Source organism: Patella vulgata, chromosome 2, assembly GCF_932274485.2.
Source record: "Patella vulgata chromosome 2, xgPatVulg1.2, whole genome shotgun sequence".
Classification (NCBI taxonomy): Eukaryota; Metazoa; Mollusca; class Gastropoda; family Patellidae; genus Patella; species Patella vulgata.
In genome coordinates this window covers 16,899,353-16,917,501 of record NC_065880.2, presented here as the reverse complement: position 1 = coordinate 16,917,501, position 18,149 = coordinate 16,899,353, and the positions used below count along the sequence as shown (strand labels likewise).

At 31.7% G+C, this 18,149-nt stretch overlaps 2 protein-coding genes across 2 annotated transcripts in view; one reads left to right on the top strand and one right to left on the bottom strand.

The window, feature by feature from the left end:
- LOC126809566 (dynein axonemal heavy chain 3) overlaps positions 1–5,976 on the bottom strand; it is a 40,767-nt gene extending 34,791 nt beyond the window's left edge. The window contains exons 1-12 of the mRNA XM_050534194.2: positions 5,816–5,976; positions 4,984–5,082; positions 4,652–4,835; positions 4,520–4,540; positions 3,614–3,713; positions 3,284–3,434; positions 2,940–3,129; positions 2,513–2,708; positions 2,019–2,144; positions 1,533–1,728; positions 611–790; positions 297–433 (exon numbers count right to left, since the gene is read on the bottom strand). Coding sequence (XP_050390151.2) covers positions 297–433; positions 611–790; positions 1,533–1,728; positions 2,019–2,144; positions 2,513–2,708; positions 2,940–3,129; positions 3,284–3,434; positions 3,614–3,713; positions 4,520–4,540; positions 4,652–4,835; positions 4,984–5,082; positions 5,816–5,836 — 1,601 coding nt within the window. The 5' untranslated portion in view covers positions 5,837–5,976. The remainder of the gene's footprint in view (positions 1–296; positions 434–610; positions 791–1,532; positions 1,729–2,018; positions 2,145–2,512; positions 2,709–2,939; positions 3,130–3,283; positions 3,435–3,613; positions 3,714–4,519; positions 4,541–4,651; positions 4,836–4,983; positions 5,083–5,815) is intronic.
- A 337-nt stretch (positions 5,977–6,313) lies between these two features.
- On the top strand, positions 6,314–18,149 carry LOC126811375 (F-box and WD repeat domain containing protein 10B). Its single transcript, XM_050536946.2, has 10 exons — positions 6,314–6,654; positions 7,235–7,826; positions 8,715–9,154; positions 12,226–12,461; positions 13,091–13,294; positions 13,885–14,006; positions 14,425–14,573; positions 14,819–14,961; positions 15,255–15,413; positions 15,614–18,149. The coding sequence occupies exons 2-10, from the start codon at positions 7,250–7,252 to the stop codon at positions 17,280–17,282; spliced, it is 3,699 nt and encodes a 1,232-aa protein (XP_050392903.2). The 5' UTR covers positions 6,314–6,654; positions 7,235–7,249; the 3' UTR covers positions 17,283–18,149.

The following is an 18,149-nucleotide window of genomic DNA, read 5'->3' as shown; positions in this document are numbered from 1 at the left end:
GTGGGAGGAAAGCGGAGGACCCAGAGAAAACCCATGAGGTTGGACAGACGACCCTACTCCTTGTCAAGTTCAACCGCGGAATCAAAACCACGGCAGTTGAGTCAATAACAGACCTTATGATACAGCACACATGTGCTAATTATTCTATTCCTATATCCAAACCCTGTTAAATGAAATAGTCTACATGTTACACTGTACACATGTTAGTAACTATTTGTCACCTACCTATTTAATGGAAAACTTTTGGTTAACAAGATTTTTTATAATATTTTGTCTATATATCCTTAATAACTTACTTCTGTGGTCCCACGGTATTATCTTTAAATATTTCCATAGCTTTATCAATAAAATCTGTGACTAGTGTTTCTTCTAACTTTACTGATCGAAGATGCAACTTTTGGTTTTTCATATCAGGAAATAATTCGCATTCAACCTAAAGATAATATATTTGAATAAATTAAACTGTATAATGTGTTATATATATGGTACATTATCAGAAATATTTTAAATTATTTTTTTTTCACATCAGTATTCATCCATTTGAAAAAAGTTCCATTAATTGTCAAATGATATAACAGAAAAAAAATATCTAAATCTGTTTACAACTTACTCTTGACAATCCTTCTGCACAGGCAATGATTTCTGTAAAACATCGGAGTATAATATCTCGTATTTCACGGAATAAAGGATCGAAGATAATTTTAGGATCTTGTACTCGCAATTTGATGATCATCACTTGCTTCATTACATACTGCAATTCTTCAAAATCATCTCCAAAATCATTTCCTTTCTAAAATATATACAGAATATACACAAATTTTACTTCTAGATGAATTACATATAAAAATGTTTATTATGTCAAATAAGTTTTGTTCCAGAAAAATAAGTATGATAATGGAAATAACATCAAGTTTTGAAATGGAAAGAGATTGTATTTTTTGCTTAGTACTAATCAGATTTTGTTATTTAAGTCTGTCATTTATTTGTATAGCCATTTCCAAGAGAGAGAGAGAAATGCGGTTTAACGTCCACTCGACACAAACTAGGTCATTTCAGAACTAACATATGGTTCAATTTTATTTCCATAATTCACTTGCGCATAGGGGTCTTTAGCAGTGGGAGGAAACCGGAGGGCCTGGAGAAAGCCCACGAGGTTGGACATTTCCGAGAACCTAACGATCTGCTGTTTTGAAGAAGACTGGCTACGTGAAGTTGTGACTTTAGATTTAGAGTACACAAAGAGTTCAAAACTAACTATTTTTAGAGTAAGGTAATATTTTCATTAGTCTGCAAAAAAAAATCACTAGTCTGAAATTCAACAATGTGAAAAGACACAATATAAGTAAAGATAACTGTATCTTTTGCACCAAATCAAAACTTTAAAACTTTTAATACTGTACTGTGGTAATAAGTCATCCATCTTGGGAAGAATAGGTAAAATATTATGGACCCCGATCGGTACAAGAAATGATATCTGTGTTGTGAATCAATTCAAGTTTTTAAAAGGTTAATAATATACTTAAAGGATCTACCTCATGCAGTTGAAAAAAGGAGAGGAAATCAGCAAGTGAGTTGATGACCATACTACGTAATTGTATAGACATTAAGGCAGCAACACAAGAGAAGAATTCAGCAACAAGTTCTGTAGAATCAGTATCATTAGGTGGCACCAAATATTCCCATACATCTTTCTGATCTATAAACACCTTGGCACAAGTGGGAATCCATCTGAAGGAAATTATAGGACAAGATTAGGACCAAAGTTAATATATTCTCTTAATTAATTAACAAATTGAATGCCATTTCATAACTTTGCATAGGATTACTCAACCTAATAATATTACGATAAAGATGTGATGATCATGGTACTGTTACACAAAGTCCACATAAGTCTTACACTTATTCAAATCATTTTACTATCTACTCTTATTTATACATATTTCTTAGAAAATAATAATTTATATTACAAGGATTGTACTGTACATGAATAAATTAACATAATTCAGATGTGAACATACTCTTTTTTCAGAAGTTCATGTGCTTCCCAGCATTGCTTCTTCACCAAAGATTCAAACTCAACAGGAAGCAATGGCAGATCAGCAGAAAGTAGTTCTTTCAGGTTAATAAATCGAACATGACAGAACCTGAAATAAAAAAACAAACCAATTAAACAGTATAGGGCTTATCCATTGATTAGGGTTGGACAATGTAGTGGTATTACATGATATTGCGTTTTGAAAATAAATATTTTAAATAATATAATTGAATTATTTCAAAAATATCCAAGTACCAATAATACTGTGATATATCGCCAGTTTTACTGGCCCTTTAAATTAAAGAAAAAAGTATAATATTTGAAACATTATAGATATTGGTAAATACTTTATTTTTGAAACTGCAAAAATATTGTGATAAATATACCTGCACTGCAATATTTTTTTAACTCATTTTCTTTTTATATCAAATATCGCCCACCCTAGCCCAAATAAGATTAATTATCAAGATTACATACTTGTCAAACCAGATATTCTGTAATGATAACATGATAGGATTTGTTATAAAGAGATATGTTTCACTATAACCCTTCATACGTTGATATGTATCATGCCACGGTACAGGAGCTCGGATCATTCTCTGTGGAAACGGTTTTGGTGTCCATGATATAAACAGTCTTTCTTTTTCTTCTGGATCTTTCAAAATATAATCGACTGAAAAAATATAAAATTATCAATCAGAATAGAAACCCCCACTATTTCTAGATATGTTTGATTACTTTCTGTTTTAAAGAAATTATTTGTAGCATTATAATTGTATATTTATTGAAAAGCAGATGTATTATTATAATATAAATTAAATACAGATTTATTTATCACACATAAAAACATTTTCTAGCAACTGATAAATAAATAAATATTCTAAAATTAATTAATATATGCTACCTATGGATTTTCTTAGACTCTGTTTATGATCCTCATTTATTTCTTCTACTAGATTTTGTTCCATCTCTTCTAGTTCAGGATTATTTAATAATGCTGATGGCACCAAGTGTTTAATATTCTTCAACTGACTAGGATGTGGTGGTGCCAACATTTTATCATGTATTCCTCTATCAATGTAATAATAGTACCTCTAAAATAAAAACAATAAGCAAACCATGAATAATGAAAATGACAACCAATATTTATTTCCAGTTGATAAAAAGGACAAATAAAAATACCATAAAAATTGAGAATTTTTTTTTTTTCTTATCAATCCTAATGAAGTAATTTGAAAAAGTGCTCACCTCCAAATCTCTATCAGAAGCTGTGCCTGTTTGTTGTAATTCTTCAGATTCTATAGCTAACATAATATCCATCTGTTCTGTTGGGGTTAAAGGTCGACTGGGAGGTAGAGAATCAATATCAGGAAGCGGTGAGGTATGGCCACCCATCCAACTTGTCAAAAAACAAAAAATCTCATTAAAGAAAAAAAAAAAACACCAAAAGAAAATTTTGAAAAAACAAAGAAAATTTCTACATGAATGTATAAATCAGACAAAAGATCATACATTCAAACAACTCACAAATTTTGATTCTTTTCTATTCTAATTAAAATAAAATTTCTATTAACTTACCCATTACTCTCTTGAAGATCTTTTCTTCTGTCTGGTGATAAGTCTTTCTTTCTTTTCTTATTTGGACTAACAGCACCTGCTCTAGGACTTCTTGATTCGACTGAGAGGATAAATATTAGGACAGTTTTAGGATTGGAGTTCATCAGATTTTCAAAATAAAAATGGGAAGATGTCTATTTTGTTTAATTTGTTCATTACTACAGACAGAAAACATTACACCACACCAACAGATCCTGTGGAGCAAGTTTTAACAAATTCCACTATGAACTCTGTCCCAATTAAAGTAGAAATGCCTCCTCAAAACATGTTTAAATTTTTTAGTTCCAAAATATGGAAATTCTATAGGTTTGTTTTCTTGATTTAATTTTTAAGATGTGTTAATAACTCTGCCTGTATCCCATTTACAAGTTACATATATCTTATATTTAATTGTAAACTTAACTTCTTCCAATATATGTATATATGTGGAAAGCTGATAATTGCACCATGAGCATACACAAATGGAATGTGTGCATTATAAATACACACTATTCTTATTATTAAACTGGAAAACTGTCCACAAAAAAACTAGATAATAAAACATGTCACCTAAAGTAGTAGCATTTGTTAGGGGGGGGGGGGGGGAGTAAGCAAAGTTAAGAACATTTATGCAAAATGCCAACACTAGACATAAAATAAAGACTATTCAATTTACAAATTCAAGTTCACTGAATAGAAATCTGTTCACAGTAAAAATGTGCTTTAGGGTGTTGTGAATAATGAAAGTATTAAGAAGGCAACTTTTTCCTGTGTAAAATGTATACAAGGTGCAGTGGATTTGAAGGTGCACAATGAATAACTGACAAAAGCTTTGCAGGAGTGGATAGATTGGCATTAAAACAGGGAAAGATGAGTTTTTTTAATTACCTAAGGCAGGCAAATTGGGTCCTGAAATCAATAAAATCAGATGAAATGATTAAATTATTAGGAATAAATCATAGATTAAAGATTGAAAATCTACACATATATTATTTGCGTAATCAAAGACAATTCACTTACTTTTTGATTTTGATTTATAAACTTTTGGCAGATCTTTGAGTTTTAAAGAGTTAGCTGAGGGAGTGTAGTTGTTGGCTATAGATTCACTGGGTGTACGATGATATTTCTCTTCCTTAAATGGTGCAGCTAAAGTCCATGACGTGCCTTTCATTAATGGTGGATGTTGACTATTACGCAGAACAATCTGAAAAATAATAATATTAACTTATCAAATTGTGTGGCAGGTTTAAGCTTAATCCAGGATAAATGTAAGCAAACTGTAAACTTAAATAACTAATCCATTACTCTTTATCACCAAAAATAATAATCAAAGTTTCTGAAAATAAACCTACCTGATAAAGATCTGATGGTTCTTTAACTGTGGAGGGCAAGGCAGGCAATCCTGGTAGCCCACGGGATTTACTGCAACTCTGTAAGGGAGTTGTCATCATCTGCAAAAGCAAAATAACTTATTCAAACTAAAATAGGAAGTTTGGTTTGTACATGAATCATATTGGGACAATGACCATGTGATAAATGAAAACATGATTATAATTTTCCAGGTTTCTTTCAAGATCTTTGAAAAAAAGGATCTGACAAATATAAACTTTTTTGCATTCAGTGCGAAATATATGAACAATTTGAACACAACCAAAGTTAACCTCAGCATCATTAACCTTTCTACGTCACGACATTATATACAAAACAGTAGATTAGGTCAACCACCTACAGTACATTATTTCAAACTTTTTGTCAACAAAGAGATGATGTACAACATCGATCCTGCAGGGTAGGCTACAAGTACAATAATAACTTTGGCAATAAAGACGTAAAAATCTTTGGAAAGGTCAATAATTTTGCTTTTTATTGATGTATAATTTAAGGTGTGTTAGAGACAGAATTGATGTGATAAATCTCAAAAATCTTAATTGTCAAAGCTACAGAGTTCATATTATAATTATATTGTTCGCTGACTGTCAACAATTAAAATAGGTATCTGGAAGCCGGCATTTTGGACTTGGCTACAAATATAGGTACACATAACAAAACAGCACATTAGGTCTTTGAACCTCTACTGTAGCATTAGGTTTACTTTCCTTATAGGCTAATACCAAGAGTCAAAACATGTCATGTTACATACATCATACATGGTCTAAAAAAATAAATGAAAAAAATAAAACTCACCTTGGCCCGCTCCAGTGCCATTTTGTGCAGTTAATTATTTAATGGCTTACTGCAATGTATTCTTAGTTACGTCTTCTGGGGATTCTAATACTTTTGGGAAATATTCATGTCATTTGATACACTTGACGCGCTTACAAACATGCACGTAAAAACCCCAGAAACTTTGTTGCTCTGTCCTCCATTTTCCCAAGCACCATCCGGGTTTCTTGTTGCTAGGACTGCTTCACCTAGCGGTGAAAAATTAACTTCCGGAAGCAGACGAAATTCCAACACGGAAAAATTAACCATGGAAAAAAGTGTATAATATAAAATGCTAGAAGTGACAGTTATTTGATTAGTCTTTGTTAGTCATGTCTGTTTGTTATTAGTACGTAAAAGCTATTTTGTTTGAAAGTAAACATAAATAACAGCGTAAACTATAATTGAAAACACAAGACAATGTTTAAAACCAAGGGGAATAACTCTCAAACTCCAATTGCAAAAAATAGTAAACACTTCCAAAAGCCCAAACAAAAGATTGTCACCTTGGGGACGTTTTAGATCGATAGGATTTACTGTTATCTGTTAATCACGTGTATTAACAGGTTTTACAGGGCAATGATGATACTTAGTTGATCACAGTTTGGAGAAATACAAACAAACATGGAATTTACAGTTAGGTTGTGAAAATGTCACATTGAATGATTGTTGATGATGATCATGATGATGGTGTGAAATTTTTCAGCTTCACAACTCTTAGAATTTAATTAATTATTTATGAAATAGATGGTGTAAATGCTATCTCAACTTGTGTGTGAAAGAAGGAACCTTTCAATGGATTAGTCTATGAATAAATTTAGGTAAAAATATATGTTATTTTGTGATTTTTATGTGGCTATGTAACTGCCATGCAGTAGGCTAACAGTTTTTTTTTTTTAATTTAAAATTTATTTCTTATAAGATTTTAAATACCGGTAATATTGAAGAATATAATGTGAATGTAGGCACATAGTTTAAAAATCTTGAATAAAAAAGTAAATAAAAAAGTAAAACCATTGGATGTTCAGTTTTAAACAAGATAGATTCTAAATATCTATAAAATCATTCTTTTCTGCATACATACATCATAGTAACAATTTTTTTGTAATATATTATGTTTAAAGATATATGGCTAATAATAGTGCACCTTATATCCTTGTTCACATGATTTAAAATATATATTTTAACTACAGTAATAATATGTTGGCCCTATATTAATGGTGCAAGTCATGTCCTTGTTCACATGATCTTAAAAAATATAGTTTAACTACCGGTACTGGTAACATGTTGGGCCTAATACTGGAATAATGAAGTTTTGACAGTATATAATAATTGAATATTTTTGGAGGCAGCAATATTTATTATCATTAAATTGTTCCACCATTTATTTTTTTCTTGCAGGTGGTCAAAAAAAAGATGTTAGCAACATGTAATTATCGGTGTGAGGGCAGTGGTGGTATTGAAGAAGTCATGAAGCATCCACCAATCAACTTTGAAACTTTTGAATATAACCTTGGAGGAGTAATAAAACTCAAATGTAACAGTCCTGAAAAATGTGGTGTTTGTGAAACATGCTCTCTTGGCAGTAGAGTAAGACTTGTTAAAAGTTGGTTTTCCAAACTTGGTGATCACACCAAACGAAGATTCATGTTGGGTCTTCTTAGGAGAATCCACAGTGTTGATTTGTTAAACCAGTTAGTAAATATATTACAACCATTAGTTAATAAAGACTATACTTATGCTCGTATGAGAACTCACCCAGGAATAGACACAGATATATCCACATTAAGTTCTGATCATGCACTACCAGCCTGTGCTGTAGAATATTATGTTACCTCCACATGGGACTGGTTTACAGATGCTAATTATTGGACAAAAGCAAACTTTGCTATGACTATTTTACAACTTTGTGATGCAAATCTATTGTTTATGTTGTATACACAAGCTAAAACACTTTTGGTATCAGAAGAACGGGCCTTATCAGCAAAACCAGGTATATGAAGACAAAATTTTATACATTGTACCCTTTGTGGCATACACCTTTTTTTATTGACCATATTTGAAATATTTTAATTCAATACGTGAATGCTATTAAAGATACATTGTCACGAAAGTATTTATCGTGTGGTTATTTCCAATAAATGTATGGCAATTTTGGTTTATGGAAAGTATAGACGCCCAATCTTACTAGAAAAATACTGGATTACCCGAAAAAAACACCCATGGGGCAAGCAATGGTCCAAAATGTCAGGGTATCACTAAATGGCAACATGATGGTTTGTCTGATAGCTTATTGTATGCAAGCTTGACTGAGGGGGCGGTTGTTATTTCTTGGTCCAATGGTTAGGTGGTTTTGGGAACATTGAGGGGTGCAAATGTATAACATTACTGTAACAGACTCTGCAATTAAACTGCGAAAAAAGTAATTGACAGAAAATAATTCAAGAATTTACTTAGGCCTCAATAAATAGACAATAAGTAATGACAAATGCATTCTGAAAAATGGACCCTCCCTCATTCAAGTTAGTTGACAGATTTTTATAGCTTGGGGTATCTCCCTGTGAATACAAAGTTTTGAGAGGTATTTGAAGCAAAGTTTTAATAGATTAATTAGTTTGAAAATGTTTTTAGTCAAAATATATCATCAAATCACACAGTTTGTACACAGGAAACTATCTTTAATTAGAATACTAGATTTCGATTCAATTCAAGTATACATTTTTATTATTTGTTTGGCTGCATTTCCAGAATTGTGAACCTTTCAATTTCAAATCAATATAGTTTCTTTTTTCTGTTCATTTATTTTTTGGATATTAGGTGATGCCACTGAATTCACACCATTAATAATTTCCTTTAAATTTGGGTTTGTTTCACTTTTTAGAAACTGACCACACGGAAGCAGCATCTGTATACAGCAGTCAGTATTCATTAGAATCAGCAGAACATCCAGAACTTAATTTATTATCTCAAGCCAGACCAGACTACAGTAAAATAATTACAGACCCATTTACAGGAGATCCTCTAACTATAAACATTAAAGAAAATAATAGTGATGGTAGTATTACTGAGAGTGTGACAAGTATTGATCCAGCTTGTATGATTATACCTACTGGATCTAAAGTTTATTCAGGTGTAGCAAGATATAAAGATTTTATTCGTAATCTTCCTGTCCACCTGGGTAAATTTATTTTAAGTTTTCTAGATAGGGGCAGTCTGACCAATGTCCTTTGTGTGAGTCGGAACTGGAGAAGTTTGGCTGAAGAAGTCAACCAAGAACGTCATGTTAATCAACTCTTAATCGAAGAAGTTATGCTAATGCAGGTATGTATAAAAGAATAGGTATTAAATGAATTTCAAATTATTGGTTCATATTTCTAAGTTATAGGTCGATGTTGAGTTAATGAGGATTGTTGAGTGTCATCACTGAAATACTAATGGTCTTACTATAGGTGGAGGGAGCCACAGTGGCTAAGTGAGTAAGACTCTGGGTCGCTAGCCTGGAGGTTCGCTTCCAGTGTTGGCCGAGAAAGTCATCAGAATTTTCTGGTGTGGTTTCCCCTTGTGGAGGGCCTGACAAGGAGAGCTGTCTAGTCATTCAGATGGGACGAAACCAAGTTCCTTTGTATACATTGGCGTGCACGCAAAAGATCCCTTGGCTGTTGGAATTCGATATAAGAGTAGGCTGTAGCGCCGCTGTCCGAGCAAAATTTCTCTCGTAGCACACTACATGGTGTATGCCCATCTTCATTTCATTTCACTATTCTTGATTATACATTTAAAGAGTTCAAAAGCACAAACTGGATATTAGTGTAGTCATTATTCCCTTTAATTTGTAGAAAAAAATATACACTGTATTGATTCTAAGTGCATGAATTACTAAATCGGAGTTGTAATGAAATTTGTTATTGCCTTTTATATTAAATTTATTCTTTCCACACTAAAGCTACAAGATAAATTGACTTGGGGGGATTAAGAAGGACTATAGTGATCGACCTTATTGTCATATGTTTATTGTATAATAAAGTTTATTATTCATGAAAAGTATAATGCAGTTAATCCTAAAGGCTCAGATAGTATAACTGCTATTATAACCCTTCACCGCATGTACTTTATTGTATAAATCAGGTCACATGTAGCAATTAGAATATAAAAACTGTATAGTACTAATAGTATATTATACCCTCTGTGAGCTTATATTAGTGGCTTTAAACTGCAATCAAGTAATATTATTTATTAATGATATGATATTTCAGTTAAATATTTAAATACAGTGTAGCAGAGCTCTAAACTCCTGTTTCCAAAAATTAAATTAATATTCATTTATCTGATTATTATCATTAATTGAGTGTAAACTTATATAGCACCAGAATCCTCTGGAACAGCTGCTCCATAGCACTTTTACAATGATACAATATGAGAATGGGAATAGATTTAAAAAATAAAAATTCAAAGTAAGTCAGTTAACAAGGGCTCAAAGAAATGAATTCATATCCAGGCAAAAAAGGTTAACATTAAAGTTTAAAAAGATAAAATTATTTTCAACATTAATGACATAATTCGTATTCAAAATATTATAGGTAGATATTCTGTAAATTCATTTTGAATTTCTAAAATCTTTGTCTGTTAAAGATTAATAAGGAAACAAAATGTCAGGATGACAGGTTTTGTTTAATACAATATAATCTTCTATTATGGCTTATTGTGTAAAAAAAGACTTGTTTATTGAATAAAGATTGACTGTCTATTGTATTATGTGGTATGCTTGATTAGCTTAGCAAATCCGTTGGGACCTCTTGCTTAACTACCTAACAAGACAAAGTAAATACCAACCGCATAACCTGACATGTTTACACACAGTAATACCCTACATCATTAATCATACTTTACTCATGTATTGGATATAAAATGAATTGTTATTAAAAGCTCTGTGCAATAACATAATGATTTATAGATTTTGAATATAGAGCCTATACAATATTATTAATTATATACTGACAGTATTAATAATATATTTAGAAATTATATTCAAGATTTTTTATTCTGTTTACCGGTATTTGTGAGGCAGTTTCATTAAATTTATTGTCCTGTCTATAGTATACACATCCAGAATTATCATTTATTTAAAACTGTAGATATCTTAAGATTTAAATCAGGAACAGAATTGTGTCCAAGAAAAACCAAAAGAAAAATCCAAATCAGTACATTTGAAAGAAATTGCCATTGACTTTTTGATAATTTAAAAAGCTTTACAAATTTTATGTACCGGCATATTTGCCTTCTTGATTTACTGATTATTTAGTATAACATTAAAGATGCATTATGTAAGAGCTAAATCGACCTATTGCAAATCTTTATTTTGGCTTCAAATCAAATATTATATGAACTATTATGTAGACAATTATACACATGACAAGTCTATAATCAACTCTATGGACCATTGGATGGCAGTGATTTAATTTGATTAAAAGACTGTCGCCATTTAATGATTTAGTTTAAAAATGGCAAATCAAGGCTAAGTCTCGAATAACAAGTACCGTTGTTATGATAATAAACAATCTATGCCACATCTTGTCAAAACTCATTCACATGACAATTTTATAACCAACTCTCTAGACCATTGGATGACAGAGACTTAAAAGGATTGAAAGATGGTTACCATTTAATGATTCAATTTAAAAATGGCAAATTGAGGCTAAGTCTAGTATACAAAGTACCGTTGTTATGATAATAAACAATCAATGCCACATCTTGTTAAAACTTCAAACAGTGATAACTTCGCTCAAATTAAAGTAATTTGAATGAAATTTACGATGTATATTATATATATTTATTATTATTTTTGAACTATTATAGCAAGAACGGCTAGCTCTTTATCTAAATCTTACTTAATGCATGTTTAATATATTTTTGTGTGTAAAAAATTTTAGAAAACTCTGTTTTAGGACATGCATGCCATGTAGATGAATTCTGTTCAATATCATATTATACATGATTACACCAAAAAAAACTAAGATTTTGAATTTTAAGTCATATTAAAGAAGGTTAAACAAGTGATAGGCAAACAACTGTTGATTGATATTTTGGGTTTTTAACTGTTATTTGGAAAAAAGAAATGCGTAAAATTACTAAAATATGACTTGCTGTGAAATTCACTTTCTAAAAGTAAATTCCCTTGATTTCTGAAGTAAATCAACAGTCCTAATACTGGTACTGCTTACCCAAGCCAAGCTCTCAATTTACTTGGAAGCCTATTCTCAAAGTAGACTACAGTATATGTACACATGGTAAATGGTATAGACCTTTATTATCTTAAGAAATCTTGAAAAAAAGAAACCTTGGGTTAAACATTTATGTCAGTGTGATATTTATTTATTATTCACACTTTTTTGTAGGGTGCTGCTGCTCAATGTGCTAATCCTGTTTTTGCCAGAGATGTAGATGTTTTGGTACCTAATTTACAACCTGGAACATGTAATGTCATCCACACTGATGAGACTGTTGTTAAAACTCAGTTTAAGAAAGATGTCAGTTTTGAAACAGCTTATAGTGGTGTAGCAACACGTAAAGTTATTATGGAAGAGAGAAATGTTTATTGTGGTGCTTATAATGTAATGGTTTTAAAAGATCAGTAAGTAATCTGCGAGAAGTAACTGTTTATCAGAAAATTATATTGATCCATGTTTGATTTTCCCCATTCTTTTGCATGGCTGAACAGATAAAACAATTGTTTGTGGTATTCAAATTTGTTAATTCAACTCTTCTTGCCAAGAAAATTCTCAAACATTCCTAGTGAAATGGGGAGTTGGATGGCCGAATGGTTAGCGTGTGCGTGCTGCATCATAAAGTCTGTCATTGAGTCAGATGACATGGTTTCAATTTCCCGGTTGTACATGACAAGGAGTAGGGTCGCCTGTCCAACCTCGTGGGTTTTCTCTAGTTCCTCTGGTTTTCCCCACTGCTAAAGACCCCTACGCGCAAGCAAATTATTGAAATAAAATTGAACCATATGTTAGTCCCGAAATGAACTAGTTTGTGTTGAGTGGACATTAAGCCCATTTCTCTCTCTCTGTCCTAGTGAAATATGCGATTTCAAATGAATTCTGGATAAGGAACACAAGAGAAATAACGGGAAATAGACAACTCTTTTGATTAGTCTACTGTAATATTTTGAAAGAAATTTCTGACAAAAGTTATTTGTATTCACATAGACTTAAATTTTGTAGACTTAAACACTTTTGTTATTTCATTTTTTTTTAGAACTGATACAAATCGAGTAATTCATACAGATGGTGGAACATTGATAGCTACAGGCTCTAAAGATCGTAAAGTAAGATTTTTAGATGCTGTTTCTGGTAAAGAGAAAGGACCATTAATAACAGGCCATGCTGGTTCTATAAGATGTGTATTTATCTGTGAGAAAAAAAAAATAGTGTTTAGTGGAAGTTACGACACCAGTATCAGGTACTACAAAATGTCTTTGTTGTTGTGGTAGGGATAAATACCAACTTCTTGAGGCAAAAGTTAAAGCTGCCACACATTTCCTTTATTGTAATACATTTAATGAATCACATGACAAATGTGCAACATTCGGTTGCAGTTTACTCACAATGCATGCTTGGCAATTAAACCAACACTAAAAGGGAATTCTGTTTACCCTTGTTTATTTTGAGGATTCAATATCCTTTGTACTTAGAAGATAGTTAAGTTCGGGGATGTTATTGAAATAATTTTAATGAAGATGGGCGTACGCTCTAGAGTGTGCTTGAAAGAAGGATTTTAGTACTACAGTATGGGTGTAGTTAGCTTCAGGTTTGACACAAAATACAAGTAGAGGAGAATATTACATCATAGTCTCTCTTATAAGACTCTGTATCCATGTATACAAGTATGCAACTGAATAATTAAATTGCTGCAGCTGCAGTTTATATATTCCTTTGACCTTATAGAAATAAATTGACTGAACAACTTTTTTAACAATATAGAAATATTGTTTAATTATGTATAGATATCTGTAATTTTTAATGTTTAATATCATTTTATTTGATTGTTAGATTATGGTCGATAGAAACTGGCCAGTGTTTAAAAATATTTCGAGGTCACAGAGATACTGTGAATTCTCTATTATTAGAAGGTGAAGTATTGATATCTGGTGGAAAAGATGGTGCTTGTAAAGGTAAGTTATTAACCATTTAAGTGTAAACATCAGACATCAAGATACTATGCAATAAGATGAAACCTAGAATATACATGTGAAAATCATCATTACAATTAGTGCACAGAGCATCAGTAAAATGTAACAGGTTAATTTGGATATTTGTGTATGGCACAGAAATTAATTATAGGAGTTACTGTCCTTATAATCTCAAAGAGATTTAATTTGGAATGTAACAACAGCAACAGTATGGTCAAGTTCCACATTATTCTAACTATTAAATAATTGGTTTACTACACTGTTTAGTATATGGACTGGCACTCTCATTGGGTTGAGTACATTATGTGAAGTCAATAACTTACTTCAATGAAATTCCACCAAATATTTAATAACCCTGAAGTCTAAACTAATTATTACATAAATTTTAAATTGATTTCAGTATGGGATTTACAGACAGGTAAATGTCAAATGACATTTCGTCACAAGAGTTCTGTTTGTATAGTATCTCTTTGTAAAGATTGGTGTATAGCTGGTTGTGAATCGGGTAAAATAAGAGTATGGAGTTTAGATAATGGTAACTTAATCAAAGTAAGTATACATATATATATAAACTAAATATGCCATAACAAGCACACCTGTTACAAATAAAAATGGATTTATAAGAGAAAATAAATTGAAACTATATTGATATATATTATTTGGCGAAAATGTGAATTTTAATCAATATTCATAAAATATATATTAAATAAATATTTGAACACCTGATACTAATTCTCATTTCACAAGGTCACATAACTAATGTTGTTTGTAATTATTTAGTTGTTTATTTGCAGACATTAACTGGGCATCTTGGACCTATAACTGGTATTAAGTTAGATAGATGGCATATAGTATCTGGTAGTAGAGATGGTTATGTAATGGCGTGGAGTGCACATGGTGACCATTCTAGATGTTTAACAGCATTACGACATCCAAAGTAAATTTTTATATCATATCTTCTGCACAGCAGACAATTATAAAAACAAAAAATAATATTTTTTGATTAAAAGAAAGACCTGTTTCGAGCCTAGAAGGAAATTGTTAGAATTTTCATGTGAATAAATGTCTAAATAATAATTTATATAAAATTTGAAGCAAAAATAAAGACCTGCAATAGACAGGTTTAGCTCTTACATAATGCATCTGTAACAAATAAAAACATTTCATCATTCACATCATAAACATCTTGTACATTTAAGTAGTTTTAACAAAACACTTTTTATATTACAGAGAAGTTTTATGTTTAGAGTTTATGTATTTACGTGTTATAACTGGTTCAGCTGATGGCCGATTACGAATTTGGAATTTGGTAACAGGACAGTGTTGTCGTATTATGAGAGGAAACAGTCGTAGTGATCCAATACTATCTATCATTACTAATGGTGATAGGTAATAACATCTTTATAAATTCTCTATATATTATCTGTGTCATAATGATGATCTAAAGTTTTGAGTTGATGATATTGATCTAAAGTAATGAATTAAATAATGATCATATGATAGTTTCATAATGACCTAGTTGTGTTGAGCAGAATGTAAGCTGCTTTTCTCCATTAAGTTTAAAGTTTCTCATTATGTTTCTATTTCAGAATTACACTGAATACAAGTCATAATCTCCTTGTTTTAAATTTTGAGAAAGTTGAATGGGATTATTCTTTAGAAACAGACTCTGTACCACCACTGGCACAATATGGTTCCTATTCAGATGCACCAATAAGACAACAATCTTATGCCTATGTGAGAGCCATGCGTATGAAGAAGGCAGGAGCTACAAATACTAAAATAATCAATCACGATGGTAATATGAATGATGCTACTCATGTAAAGTCTTGGTTACAATCGGATTACCCAGCTCCCCAAATTCTCCATAGCGCCAAATCACTAAGTGCCATAAGTTTAGAAAGTGCTAGAAGAATTCAATCCAGTCAATCTCTGTCTGCTACATATGAGAGTCGTCTGTGGACTGGAGAATCTGAAGGTAAAAAGAGTGAATCTTGCGGAGTAACATGGCAGCAGACTAAAGGTCAGAATGTATCTCCACCAAACAGTGCTCCTCAGCGATCTCCTGTCTCTACAACCTCTAACAAGGTACCTAACTCGAGATCATGTAGTCGACCTGCTACAGTTAAATCTCAACCATCCATTGTAAAAATCATGGATCCACCTGTTCAGAAAATAGATGGCATAGAATTCAAGCCTCCAATCAATATTGAAAGAAGAGTATCGTGGGCCTTTGATAAACCGTTATTGCCTTCGGCCAAGGATATTTCTCTTTCTGAAATGAAGGCCCTGTTGAGGTCTCAAATAAGAATGAAGGCAGAAAATATTGTGCCACCTGATTTTATTTATCTGACTGTGAACACAATACAGCGATCAATGAGTCAGTCAGAAACAAATACCAATACATATTTAAACATAAAAGATGAACCTACTCAAACTATGGCAACTGTCCACAGACCGTCCTCATCGCCTGGTAAAATTGATCCAAGAACAAAGGTTCCTGTTGAACAACTTGGTCTGGAATATCTGAGAACTTTCTCTGAAGATGGAGAGACTGTTGTTTCAGAATTATCAGAGCTGAAATCAATCAGATCAATGAAATCACGAGAACAACTCAGACCACCACCTCTACCCGAGAAAGAAATCTATTCTATCAAATGTATCTCCACACCACTAAAAACCAAAGTTACACAATCTGTTCATCCAAAACAAATTAAATCCACCTTACCTCGAGGTAGAGTTATACGTCCCTTATCAGCCACCATCATGCAAAAGATACCAGTTGCTCCTGAGTTTATGAGCACCCCAAATCGAAGACCAATAACAGCACCTGTACAGGCACGACCAACCACTCTTAATGCTATACCCTCCTCCATAATACCAGCACTTCCAGGATCACAGACGAGCCGTCATAAAAAACAGGGCTTTAAATCCCAATCCGTAGAAACCAACATTGTACCCATGTTGATGTATTCACAAGAAGTTAAAGATAAATTAGAACAGTTAAAACACAGACAAATAGATAATCAAGAGAAGATACCTTACTCATTTAGTGCTCCTCTTTTAGGTAAAGTCAGCCCTTATAATAATCCTTTACGAACACATGTCAAGTTTGAACTAAGAACCAATGAACAAGAGCAAGAAATGGTCACAATGATTAAAAATAGCCACAAAAATCAGAAGGTAAATAATGACGAAGTGGATGAGAAGAAAAAAAGAGCTGCTTGGTTGGCAAAGGCAAGAAGCAAACCTATGTAAACATATACTGTTTGAATGGCATTTAGTAATTGAACACATTAAAATAAACACAACAGTTCTATGGATAACAATTACTATATTTCTATAAAGCTATGTTTCAACAATGATTCTCTTGTCGTTATCAAGCACAGAGTGTAAACATGTTGAATATAAACTGGATAGAGTAAAAACAAAAACATACTTATAGAAAACAGCTACTAGTGTATTTTAAGGGGATGTTTCGAAGAGTGTTCTCTCAACGTTATAAGGGTTATTAGCTTGATAACATTGAGAGAACACTCCTCAAAACATTGCCCGCCTTTAAATTTGACTGATTATTTATTTCAATGACGAACAGTATAAATCCAAATTGTATTTATGACATAAAATTTAGAAGTAGATACATGAAACATCAATATTTCATTCATGTTATCCTACATTAATTATGTAATAAAGTAGGAAGTAATGAATATTAAATGAGAAGAATAAATCATTTATATACCTTTGACTGACAAAATTGCTGACATATTGAGATACTCATTAAAGAACGTATAGAGTACATTATGCTATTGAGTAAGACAAGAATTTATTTCACCTTTGCAACTATCGCACAGCTACTTTGTTTCAGACATTTTTTTTTTGAAAATAGACTTTCAAGGTTGAAAAAATGTGCCTTATATTTATTTATATACTGCAGTAGATAGCAGAGGGTGACAATATATAATAATTTGACAATAACAACCAATGACTTATAATCTATATCTATTGAAGTTATATTATTTATACCTTGTAAATCTGTGATTGTATAATCTGTGATATTATTTCTTTTTAAGTTTCTTGTTTATTAATTTGTGTATTATTATACTTTGACAATATATTTATATATTT